The sequence below is a fragment of the Trachymyrmex septentrionalis genome, unplaced genomic scaffold (genome assembly GCF_001594115.1).
Source record: "Trachymyrmex septentrionalis isolate Tsep2-gDNA-1 unplaced genomic scaffold, Tsep1.0 scaffold52, whole genome shotgun sequence".
NCBI lineage: Eukaryota > Metazoa > Arthropoda > Insecta > Hymenoptera > Formicidae > Trachymyrmex > Trachymyrmex septentrionalis.
In genome coordinates this window covers 1,383,566-1,397,880 of record NW_017305694.1, presented here as the reverse complement: position 1 = coordinate 1,397,880, position 14,315 = coordinate 1,383,566, and the positions used below count along the sequence as shown (strand labels likewise).

The 14,315-nt window shown below is 32.0% G+C and overlaps 1 protein-coding gene across 1 annotated transcript in view; it reads left to right on the top strand.

Annotated features, from left to right (window-relative positions):
* LOC108751840 (MAP kinase-activated protein kinase 2) overlaps positions 1-14,315 on the top strand; it is a 27,090-nt gene that overhangs the window by 7,251 nt on the left and 5,524 nt on the right. Inside the window, exon 3 of the mRNA XM_018492282.1 lies at positions 1,289-1,592. Within this exon, the coding sequence (XP_018347784.1) occupies positions 1,289-1,592 (304 nt within the window). The remainder of the gene's footprint in view (positions 1-1,288; positions 1,593-14,315) is intronic.

Below are 14,315 nucleotides of genomic sequence, written 5' to 3'. Positions count from 1 at the left end.
TATATATATATATATTGTTATAGATATTTAAATAAGTCAATTTTTTAAAAGTGTGTCCAAACTTTTGGCCTAAAGTATATATCACTAATAATTCTGTTATTTTAATTATCGAATTACTTTTTTTATTTTACGCTCTAATACTGCCTTTTACATACAGATGAATGAAATAACGGCGGTTGCGAGATGTCTACATATTATTGCCGACGCAATTCTGACGTAGAAATACACGCATGCAATTTTTCTCCCGATTGCGACTGGAAAAATCGCGATGTACTGCATTGCGGTGTATACATAATACAGGTTGCACCGCGAACGAGAGTAGTACGCGCCGTATAAGTAAGACTGTGTGGGTAGAACACACGTATATGTGCGCGTATGTATGTGAAATAACATGAATCTTGCACATTCTTCGAGGACGGTTACGCAAACGGTTTCCATTGAAACGGCATTTGGTTGACACAGTGAACGAATATTTAACGAATACAAATATCATTTACAATTAATTTTTGCAGATCCTTCGACGTCACACGGTTCTCCCATCGCTAAACTTTCTGCTCTTAAATGTCATTCTCCAGTTTTATCTCGCTGATGCGAACGGTTTTCCCTTGAGGAAGGATTAAATGTGAACTGAACGACTGTAATAAGTAATAAGCTGTAATGCATTGTAATTTAATGCAATGAGCCAGTATGCACCACGGAAAGAACGATATTTTTTGTTGAAGTATTAAAAAATTTAATTAGATATAAATTTGAAAGCAATTTTGTTGGACCATCAAATTAATTATGTAACAAGTATGAGTAATGCTGCAAAAGTTTTGACATTCTGGTAACTAGCCTTACGGAAATCTAATTTAATACTGAAAAACAGTGATTAATTACTTCTTTCTTGGAGTATAAAAAGCGCTAAACAATAGCTTGTAATACTTCAAATAATTAAGTTAATCAATCTACTTTCCAGTATTAAATTTTTCTCAGGACAGTTTGAACGTTCTATATACATAATTATCTTGATGATTCAACAAAATTATTTACAGATCTATAGATCTAGCTAAATTTTTAGATATTCTTAGTAAAATTGTCCTTTCCGTGCAAACGGTTTCGATGGTCTCGTTTCCTCGCGTGTCTTGCACACGTTCGATATGGCGACACGTTATCTCAGGTCTGCGTTATCACCGCGTAATCTGGAGCATCGTATTTTTCCGTTCGCCTTATGCGCGTGATCTTGCCTGCTAACCTGTTCTTTACGTTTCAACTGTCAAGAAATGACAGGATGTCCTCGCGTTTACAGAAAGTCCAAGAGGGCTGTTCTCGAGGAGAACGAGCAAGGGAGCAAGCGCAAGTGCTCAATACCGTCGGTCGTCGTGACGCAGGTCATTAGACAGGACTACGATCAGTTACCGGAGCAGAAAATCCCGGAAGTCGAGGACGCCAAAAGAAAGACGATGGAGCATCCGCTGAACAATCGACTGTCGCCGAAGGTCACGCCGATTACCGACGACTATGAGATTAGCAATCACGTTCTGGGCCTCGGGATCAACGGAAAGGTCGTGCAATGCTACGACAGGAACACAAGACAGAAATACGCTCTTAAAGTAAGTTCCCGTTTCAATCCTTATTTTAGCAATTTAACTCTCCGTTGGCAATTTAACTCTCCATGTGGAATTTTGAATTTTCTGTCAGCAACTTGGATCTTTGGGCTTTAGTACAGATTTTTATATTGTTAAAATTTTGAATTGTATAAAAATATAAAAAAAGATTCTGTATACTTGTGAAAGTTTTAACAAGTTTAATAAGTTTTTACTGTCGTAAAGAGAGAAGATTTTATTTTGTTTTTACAAAGGTGTGTGTGCTAAAAGTAAAACTTGTGTTCACAGAGTTTTTTGGATACATTATAGCTCACAAGTTACTTAGTATTGAGTCTTTAACATCCTTTGTTCATCACAAGTTACATTTTATATATATATGAAAACTAACTCGTCTCACAAATCACATCTCACAAATCACGGGACCATCATTTTATATAATTATTGCGAAGTTCTTTGTAAAGTTAAATAAAATACAATTTTCTATAACAGTAGACTCGTTAAACTTATTAAAACTTTTATAAATATTCAGATTTATGTGTCTATGACACTTTTGTTCATCACACATAAGCTTCATTATATGTGAAAATTAACTCATTTCTAGAATTCAATTTTAATTTTCGATTACAGCTATATCTGAATCGAGACTTTGGAGCATATTAGGGTGTCACCTCGATTTTCAATTGCATATATCTTTGTATGTAATGCATAGAGTTTGAGCAATTTTTTCTTCAATTGATACGAAAGGTACAAAAAGAAGAATGAATAGGTGCAAAAATCCAGAAATTGAAAATATTCGAAATATTTAGGAAAAAAGGAAAACATTGAAATTAGCGAAAAAAATGATTTTTTTTTAAATTTGTAGTATCGAAGAGAAAACTGTTAGATTATTTTTCCAGCAGAATTCCAAAGGTAATTGAACGTGTATTTTAAGAAAAACGTACCATGATTTCGATTAGTTTCAAAAAGTATATTTGTTCGGCAAGGTGAAGTTAGATGGAAGTCAACAATCTAATAAATGAGTTTACACTTTATAAACAGTAAAATAATGCACAATTATATAAAATGATATACTTACGTGAAAAATATTGCCAAACATACTGTTTCTAAAAATATCAAGCATATACATGCTTATTCAGACTTTGTTTCAAGTGCTTCGAATTTCTATAAAATAATGTCAAAAATGATAAAAAAAATGCTACAAATCAACTTATTTTCACTTATTAATAAAAAAAATAGATAAATAAAACTTATATATATATATTATATATTGTACACAAAAATTTTCAAATAAAACTTTTGCGCGCAAGAATTATATTTTCGAGATTCTAGAGCTGTAATATACGAAAATATTGATAATTAACGGTTATGATAAATTTCCATTCAATTCTCAGAGCATGTTGTGATCGGGAATTAGAGGTATAAAACTTTTTTTATCCCCTATTCTAATCTTTCTCATCCTTACGGTTTGTGAATGCCTAACGCTGTTTTATACAGCTCGGGTGTACATAGAGCTCGTGCTGAGAGTTAATATAATTACTTATTTTTTATCTACCAGAATTTATAATCAAATATCGACTGTACCTTCAAAATCTAATTTGACGAAGAGTCAAATCTTCGAAATATATGATGATCTAAGATCCATATTCATATAGTCAGACCTTATATTTAAGGCTTCCTTAAATTTATCTTTAGATGCTTAGTAGCCAATAAAATAATTCTAGAGCATTATATTTAAGGGAACCTTAAATATAAGGCCTGACTATGAATACGGCCATTAGAATCTAAAATTAAGAGAAAGTTATCAGTTCAAAGTCTACAAAATTTAAGCTGAGCTGTTCCACTTTTTGATAAACTTCAGCTTATACTTTTACTTTATTTGCTCTTACTCTTTTATTCTTTTGTTTAGGAATTAGATAAATTATTACTACACTGAAAACAAAGATTTGTTGCTGTAACAATTTAGATAGTAAAATATGATATAGCATTTTTATATGGCAGCAGCAATCAGTTTCTGATTGTAGCAGCAAGTTTTTAGTTGCGTTAGCCTATCGAAATCATATATTGACATTGCGGATAGACTATAAATATATTTATTAGATTATAACTAAAAATTATAAAAATGCTATGTCATATTTTACTATCTAAATTGTTGCAGCAACCAATCTTTTCTTTCAGTGTAGATATCGGATTTTTATGTAATTTCACGTTTTTTTAGAAAGCAGATTAGAAAGTGACAAATATAGAAATTTGTCTTGTTATAAAAGCATTCTAAAAATGCATATTATGTATATTTGCATATTTGTGCAAATTTGCATATTTTGTGCATGCTTGCAAAAAATATCCGCATAAAAATCCGATGTCGAATTATTACATGGTTTATTCGAAGATGGAGCAATCAGCCCTTAGACAGGTATTTATAGTCGGTTCGTATATTTCAGACTGTCTTAAGGTATCACACGAACTATCATATATAGGACCGCATCTGAAAACATTACTTAAATTTTGAAATAAGAACGGACTATGAATATCGGCCTTAGATACAGATAAGACTATTCGAATGACTTCAGCTTTAGCAATAAGTTGAAAGTAATACCTCGAAAAAAGAAAGATAACAAAACGTGTAAGGATCGAAGTGTTTCTTATCAGGAGACAAGGAACAAGTCATTACGCATCGGCTTTACTCGTCCAACGCGATACGCTTCAAGCGTCCTCGGCTATTTTTAAAGCACGAGTGCGACGCACCGCCGTGGATCTGAAAGTGTTAATCCGTTGCGTTGACACCTCTTTGAAGGAACGCCGCGTATCGATACATGCTCGGACCGACCGAGCGCGTTCAAATCGCGAGTCATCCTCTATTTATACTCCGATGATTTCCTCGTTGGACAATGTCGACGCCCCAGGGAGCATATTTCTCCCTTCGAAGGTGGACTGCAGCTGATTCGCAAAAAAAAATCATTCCAACTTCGCGGAAACAATTTTCGAGAGAAAGTTAACGTTGCATGTGAGCGCGTTCTTGCCTATCAAATCACAATCTCAATTCCGATTACGAAACAATTTAGAGAACAGCTGCAAGGGAAAGAATGTTTTTGCTGAAATATCTAAAAATTTAGCTAAGTATATATCTGAAAATAATTTTGTTTTAACTATAAAAATAATTATGTAAGACGCTCTGGTTACTATAGAATAAATTAAACTTTTTTGCATTGTCATCAATGCTTTAACTTTCGACCATAACAACGGGTTATTTGGAACTAAAAAGAAAAACTTTTGGATGGTTAATCTATGCAATTGATACTATATATGAGATTCTAAATTGTAGGTAAAAAAAACTTTGAACCTTCTGTGTTATGAATCGCTGCAAGGTGAAGATTAACTTGCATTCTGTATTTCAAACAGGACACTTTAAAACTTCGATATAGCTATTTCATAGCTGTAGTTGAGGGTTAAGAATTCTACAAAATTATTTTGATCATTCAATAAAATTATTTTCAGATTTGTAGTTAAAAATTCTTTTTTATTCTCTCTCTAAATTCTTTGAAGTAGAATCTCACTCTAAATAGCGAAAATTCAGCCAGTCTTGTAAAAGAGTGACTCAGTTTTTAATCTTTAAAAGAGATTTTACTCTTCAGAGTGACAATTTATTCTGAATGTTTAGAGAGTTAGCAAAACTGTTCTTTCCATGTGAAAGACGTACTGTAGGCTCCCAATAAAATTATTTAATATTGTTACCATTAGGCGTAATTATAAGGAGCTTCAACTGCCAGTGAATTATGTCCCGTGTGGTGTATCTCATTTGTCATGTGCACGCGGAATAGATAAGATTATTTTGTAGTCTCATTGGTTTTACGACAGGGATTATTTTAGCGGCTAACAGACAATTTATTTTTCATCTCTTTCCAATTCTAGAATTGGTAAGAGTAAGAGATGAAAAATAAGTTGAACCTCAGTTAAGAGTTAACGGTGAGTTGTGTGAAACTGGGCCTTAGTATGATAAAGTGTTGTACGTTTTATATTTGCGAGATTGCAAAATAATTTCATTGAACTATTAAAATAATTATGTAAGATGTTCAAACATAATGAGCAATGCTACAAAAAGTGTTGACATTTTACTTAACTAGTTTGAACGTCCCACATAATTATTTTGACGGTCCAACAAAATTATTTTCAAATCTAGCTAAATTTTTAGATATTTTAGCAAATTTTCTTTTCGTTATTTAGATATAACAAGTATATCTTAAATCTATAATAAGTACATCTATAATATCTAAATTTAAATTCTCACTCTGCGCAACTGAATGTTTCCTCGAGGAAAATTTTGTTTATTTTACAAAAAGCATTTTTTCATGCAATTTGCCAAATTATTGCCTTACTTTATTACAGTTTGTCGTGCTTCAACGAGTATTGCGCGTTTTCAAATCAATACGAGACCGTTCACGAAAGCTGCACTTTCTTATAAAGGCGAGATTACGCAATTTCTACGAGTCCAGCCGGGAAAATGATTTGATGGTAGTTTAACATGGAATGTTGATCGTGATTGCAGGCATATAGAATGCCGATGATCGATTACGAGCATCATGTGATGCTTGCATGAATGCCGCGGTAATTCCCTGTTGTCTTTTTGAATTCATATAGAATACAACACGTGGTCTACTTATCTGCCCAGTGAGTTTTATGTTCTTATATGTACGTCACAGTAGAATTTTCATTAAGCGTATCACGTACATTATAAAATATTGTGCAACATGATTAAACAAGATTATTTACTTTATGAGCAGGATTTGATAAAATACTGTTACTTATTTAATATAAAAAATATAAAATAAGATCTAGAAGCTTATTTAAAATATTGAATAAAAAATAGGTCAAAAGAAATGAGGTATTTTGGTAATTTAAAATAATAAAAATACTAACTAATTCGATCTTTTATTTTTTTAATTTAAAATATGTATTTTAAATAATTTTATTTTAAATACAACTCTACTCTATTCATCAGTACGTTTTGAATTGCGCATTTTTTTTTACTTTACATTGTTATATTATATATATATATCTAGCTATGTTATGTGATTCAAAGTTTTGTATTAAATGGCATTTATTCCTTATAAGCGTCTTAATACTTCGACTACTATATCTGAATGACGCGTAATTTCCCGTTTATGGATGAGTGTTATTTGCTCGATTAAAAATAATTTTACTATAGGTGCGTTCGGAAAGTACGCTGTCAGTGCTATTCAACGCTATTGTGTCATTACATTTTTATCATTCATAGACGTAAAACAAGGGTATATGATGACGTAATAGCGCTGACAGCGTGTTTACCAAACGCACCTTAGTAAAATTATTTTTAATCTAGTAAATAATATCGTCATCTACAAATGAATAACTTTTGCGGAAAATTACGCGAAATCAATGATGTGTGTGTGTGTGTGTGTTGTTTCTCGCACTCTAGATATTTAAGGCATTGAAGAAACAATATAAATTATATTAAGAAATTAAAAAAATCAATAATATTAACGTATATAATATCTATGTAATATAATATAATATAATATTTATATTTAATAGTAAGATATTATAAATATATACATAACATATTAGATTTATTAAGTTCAATATACCGAAGTCAGCTTGGCAATCAAAAAAGTTTCATCGGTCATTAGTAATGTCTGTGATAATGTTAATATCATCATCTTATCTTAAAATTTATAATTTATTATATTCCTATAAAAAATTGGGCATTATATTTTGTAAAAGATCTTAGCACAACATACACACTCGCGAAAGAAATTTCGCGCGGAAGTTTACTTTTTTTTAAATTTAAGGCGTTTGATTTTTTACGCAAAGTTCGATAGAGAGATGTTTTTTCCCAGAGAGAGAGAGAGTCCAAAGATCAATAGTACGAAACACTTCTCATCGCGTCCGCCTATAAAAACTCTGTTCTCGTCATGAGAAGATATTGCGCCGCGGCTTCTCGGGGGGATTTGTTAGAAAAATAATCAGAATATCCTTTTCACGTGAAAAATTTCAGCGGTACGTTTGCAGTACCGAGAATTTACCGCAAAGATGATTTTTCGCGGTGTCGCGTGGGACGCTGCAGCTTTCAATAACTCCCAGCGCCGACTGTAAATATCTACTTATCTCTGGCATTCGTGGAAAGTGTCTTTTTATTTTCACAAATATTTCTTCAACGGACATTTAACGTTAAAATTGTATCTTTATTGACTCTTTCTATTTTTAACATTAATATTATATTTTTTGTATAAAAGATACATAATATTTTGAAGATAGATAATACCTTTTATAATTATTATTATGTCCTTTTAATTATTATGTCCTTTATTCTGAAATATTTAATTTTGCATTACTTTGTAGTAATTTATTGGTTTGTCTTTTTAAGAACTAAGAAACATTGGTACTTTCAGTGCTAAACTCTTTATTGCGCATTTACTAAAAATATCGTTTTTTTCTCACTTGTCGATACACGTGTAATGCGAGATAAAATTGCGAAAAATCACGTGCGTTTCAGGCGTTCTCGATATACTAGTCATCTTTTTTTCTGTCTCTCCCTCTCCTCTCTCTCTCTCCCTCCCCCCCCCTCTCTCTCTTTGCTTTTTATTCTCTATCATTGCACGTGTCGTTCGCGTGTCGTAAGCGTTTAAACTCGCGATTATTGACTTTTCGTCACGCATTTTTCCAGCGGAGCGTCGTTAATTTCATACAAAGACGCGTTAATGCAACACGCGCGAATCGCGCGCAATCGGCAGAACCATGGTGTTGAAAAGAAAAAGCAAAAATTTTGCATCGTCCCGCGGTTCTATATATATATATACCTCGATGATCTCATCCTTTCCGGCGTGAAAATGGTCAATGGCATCGGAGAATGCTATCGAGGGAATTCCGATGGTCGCCTATCATCGGAGGTCAAAGTAACGCGTCGTTAAAACTGACGCGAGAGTCAAGTCGCTATATCAATTCCTATACGTTATCAAAGCTAATGAATATTGACAGGTCGGCCGTGAGATACGAGCAGATCTTTTACTTTTCACTTTTTATTTTTTATTTTTACTGTATAATATACGCTTCAAAATTTAAGTTCTGAAGTATAATAGGCGTAGTAAGTTTTAAATCATATAAGATATTTGTCAAACACAGTCGAATATCAAGTGAATAATCGATTATGATCGATTACAAATTGTATGCCATGATTAATGTCTCAATATAGGATAAAATTTGGCACACAGTTCAGTTCCAAAATCGAAGGGCCAAAAAAAACGGGTGATTTTTGCGGTCACTCTTTAAGAAAAACATAAATATAAGGACGGATTATGAATATATACGGGCATGAAGGCTATGGCACGCAAAAAACTTAAGGCGGTAAGACGTAAGCAGTAAGGAAATCAACATGTTGGATTGGCTACCGCTTATGTTATGACTTTACGAACTTTACATTTGATCAATTCGCTTTACTGCTTCTTACGTTTTACTGCTAAAGTTTTTTTGTGTCATGGCCCTTAATCCCGAAATACTTAAGCAATAAAATGTAAAAGCAATAAAGAAATAAAATGTTGGATTTACTACTGTTTATATTATGACTTTATGATCTCTATTGTTATTGGCCGATTCGATTACTGCTTAACGTTTTACTGTTTTACGTTTTTTGGGGAGCCATAGCTTTTAGACCATGATTATATATAATACACGAGGAATCCTTGATACTTTATTATTATTTCTCCTTGATTATTATCTGAATAATTTCAACTCACCTTGTTTTTATTTTCTGGTAACACTTGGTATAATAAAGTACATGCTATATTTTTGAGATTGCATATTTTATAGTAACTCATAAAAAAAATATATTAAGATACAATACAATATCTTTAATTATCATAGCCGAATTCTCCAATAAAAATCTTCGCTACTATTGAATAATATAATGACATCGAATCGATGTGTACGACGGACATTGATGGATAATTATTGGCAGACAAGTAAATATTAAATATAGGGAATTTCAATCATAAAGTAACTGATAATGATTGAAAATGTTCTCATTTTACGCAACTTCGATAAAAAAATTTAATTAAAATTTTTTGACGCGAGATAAAAAGACTTCACAGTAGCAAGTTGTAGGAATTAATTTTGTAATTGTTTTTATTTTAATATTTTTTGATTGAATTTCAAATCAGTATATATTGTAGCTTCTACCATTGTTATATGCGAATTATTTTGACTATCCTTCTCCTTGATTATCCTTTTAAGAATAAAATTGTGTAGCTGATAATTATTATTATAACGTAACATTATAACAGTTTTTATAGTAACCACATTTTTATTGCATCAATAGATCAGAATCTCTTAGCAATTGAAGATTACAAACTGTGTGTGTGTGTTTATGCAAAATCCGACATATATTATTCAGATATTTTGCAGTTAACGGATTTCTTTCGTAATTTAAATGACGTTTAAAAAATTATTTGACATTATTTCTTTCGATAAAAGTGCCGCGATAAATATGATAGATTGATTTTTTATACAGTTTGAAGAAATCCCCAGTCTGATCCGCGGAATCGCCGTTTGAAGTAGTAGGAAATTGTTACGTCATGTATTAATGACTAACAGTTGATCTAACAAATGTGTCCAACTGACACAGACGCTTCTTCATTGAAAGAATTAGCGCTGAAACGTCATTGAAGCGTGCAATTGATAGAAATCAACTTATCGGTGATTCTATTTACTCTATTCCGGTTATTGCAACGATCGATGCGCGGATTACATAACATTGCGGAATACGGCCACCATTTAACTTGACCAAGAATAACGACAATGCGGACAATCATCCATAAGATGTTTTCGCGTTCCCTAATTACAATATTTTGCGACTTTAATTACAAAACCTTTTATGTTCAAGAGGCTATAAAAACGAAATTTACATCGTCGATGTTTTGAGACATCATGTATATTAGAATATTTAACAACACGTTTCTGACAAACTCTACAAATTGCGCGAAGCAGATCATTTTAGAAACTATTCTTGCAGATATCAGCTATTAACAATGTCTCTATTGTTTTTTCCATCTTTTAACACTTTACATGTCATTCCTATATTTGGATGACGTGTGAAATTCACGGCAAAGATCTCTACTTATTTGCGAGTGATAATGTTGTTTACCCGATTAAAAATAATTTTACTAGTAAGACAATAAAAAATAATAAAGTATTTAAAATAATATTAAATATATAACATTATTAATAATATCGGTAATTAACGTAAAAATTATATTACAAATATTAATAATATTAAAATAATATACTAGACATGTATTAACAATATTTATAAAGTAATATGCTAAATTTTTTTTAATTTATTGCTGAAGTCAGCTGAGCAGTCAAAGGTCGGTATTTATAATCAGTTCTTATTTTAAGACCAGTTCAACTAATGTCTTAAGATGCTAATACAGCTTTCTGATTGGTTCATGACATCTTACGACTATATTTAAAACAGTCTTAAATAAAAAAATCGACTATAAATACCGGCTAAAATGTTAAAAACAGAGTCAAAGGAAAGGCAGAAGAGAGAATCACTCAAACGTCATTTAACTTTAACTGGTGTTTCTGTGAATAGCTCTGGTCGTTTTAAAGCGACTCAGCAGGTGGCAAAATTACATTTCAAGTAACCTGTATATCGCAATGACACAGTGCATGCATCGGCTCGTGCGATGATGATACATATAATACATGAGCCTTCGATGGCCTCGTGGCTTTAACGCTCGGTCATTAAAAATTCAATATTTGTCCATGTCGCGGCCGTATGTCACGTCATTTCGTCGCGAGCCATTTTCGTACTACTACGAATTTACTCCCTGTTGATTGATCGTCGGCTGTCAGCCGGCCAATATTTTCCTTTTGTTGATCGTCATGCACCATTTTATACCTGCCCTGCTTTTGCAGGAATTCTTGAATTTAAAACATTATGCATTCTCCATCAAGGAAAAGGCACCAGACTCTGTATTATGATTTCCTCTCGGATTTCCCTAAATGAATAAAATCACATGATGTATATCTTTCTTAGAGGATTACATTGTATCGTCTGTATATCAATTTAAAAATAAAATAAGATCTTCCTTTTTATTTTTATCTTTCTGTGATATTTTTCTTGGAAAAATAACAATATTATTGCACAAGCTCAAGAATCTTACTTTTCGTTCTTTCGCAGCGCGATAATTTATTGCGCGAAGGATTACAAAGAAAGTCGCGTTTCAGAGAAGAAAATATTGAAATTTGTTTGAACGAGGGACTTTGAGAGAGGGACTTGACAATGGTGCCATCTTTTTTGTCACTCAATTCCATGACATTGACAAAAAAGTTCTAGCCCTTAAAATAAAAAAGTCGATAAAAACATGTTGGTCCTCCGAAGGTTAATTATAGATTTATTCTCCTCAGTCTAAATTCGTTTCAAAATTGTGTAATTAATAAAAATTGCATAATACGAATACAAAGTAACTAATATAATAAAAATTTACATTATTTCATCTCTGGTAATTTATGAGTGACACAATCTTTTGGGATATGTGAGCATTTCGTTATACGAGGATTCCAAAGTGTTGAAACGTTCAAAATAAAGAAGACATTTAGTAACGTTTCGACAGAATATTCAGTAACTTTCATTATTTTAAGATCTTGCGCTTGATAACCTGCGTTAACTCTCATTATCTTTGATTTATGTTAGTTATATAATAAAAATTATAACAATTTTATATAATAAAGTTATATAATTTTTAATTGTTGAACCACATTAAAAATTATACAATTTTATTATATAAAATTACTAATTTTTATTACAAAATTTTATATTATGCAATTTTTATTAGAGTAATTCCGGTATATACGCCGCACGTGTCAAAAACTTAATTTATTAAGTATTATTTACTGCTTAAAGTAAACGAATTATATCAGTAAATACTTTGTATTGTCTACTATTATGAAAAAAATATTGGAAATCCGAAATATTTATATTTCGTATTAAAAAATGAACTTTTTTAAACCCTTGTATTTTTGCCGTATATCCCACAGGGGTGGGATATATTGCTACTCATAGGGGGAGGGGGAATATATATGACTCATGAAAAATTTACAAATAATGCATATAAATAAGTCGTAAAATGACACAATAATTTATAAAATGCGTTTATAAAGTTTTATTAAGGAATAAGAACGATAAATATGTATAATGAAGTAATAAATAATAATGACAATCTTCTCACATGTATTACAAGTGTTATAACATGAGGTACATATTTCATGTAATGCGTTTATTGCATTTACTGCACTGAATTCAATCTGCCCACTTTGTATACTTTGGGCATAAATCCCGCCCATTAAAAATGCCGTATATTCCAAACAGATGGAATATACAAGACAACAAACTAAACAAAGAATACAAGAGCAAACTATGTAGAGCTTGTATTTTGTTATACAACATGCTTTACTATTTCTCTACATTTATGTATCACGAAATAACCACTAAGTCTTTTGCATGTCCTACAGTAATTATTTTATTTTTGTAGATTATAATTTATGATGGCGCTACTCAACACAGTGACAAATCGATTGAACTTACAATAATTTCATTAATATTAACAGTAAGAAATTGAAATCATAACACAATACTAATATAAAGGCATGTAATAAAGTAATTGCGGGAAAATTATCCCTACTTCTTCTATTTTTTCTGACTTCTGCGGCGTAAATCCCAGCGCGGTGTATTTGCCGGAGTTACCTTATACATTAGCTGATGTTACTGTAGAAGGTATAACGACAAGAAAAAACGAGCTGCGATACTTTCCAGATGATTGACTTTTCCGTGATGGATGGAAAAATTCTTTCAATTCTGCCTGATGTATTATATATTACCGCGTAATGATCCAATAGAACCGGGAAGGCGATCGATCATGTGTTTTCACGAGCATGACGCGCTTTGCAATGGATTACGTTGTTGGCTTTTATAGCCAACGAACGTATAAAGTCTCCGAGGTGTACAAAATCGTAGAACGACGAGCGTACAATTTGATCTGTCGCCAAGAACCATTAGAGTGACAATCCCGCACGTTCATCCATCCATCTATTTCGCACGGCAGGTAGACTTGCACGCCGTGACGTGCTAATCTTATTAGCATAGCTCTGTTACGGCATTCGGTATTAGTCTTCGACACACAATTGCTTCGATATTTTTCCTACGCGCCTACATGCAAGGACGAGATTGGTAAAGCTTATCTGCGAAAGATAAATCTCCTGTAAAATGCAAGGATTTTCATTAATTCGTTCAATTCTGTGTACCCACGTAGGTAGCTTCGTTATTTTTGTGATTTCAATGAATCTCAATCTAATTTTACGACATACCTCAATTCAAGTGTACAAATATGCTTTTCGCCTATATGAACGAATAACGCCAACGCAGAATAAATATATACGACGCAGGAAATAGTATCATTCTAATTATAAGCACCGACTGTATGATGTCGGTATTATGATGTCGTGTATTATTATGCAGTTTTAAGCATGAATTCGAGGTATAAATATAAATCTGTGTATCTATAATATTAATTACGATAGATTTTTAATTTTTTAATATTTTGCCATTGAGTACTGAAAGGATTAAAATCAAGAAGTATCGTGGTTATAAAGTATGCACAAAGATTATTACATAAAAAAACCTACATAAAATATAAATAT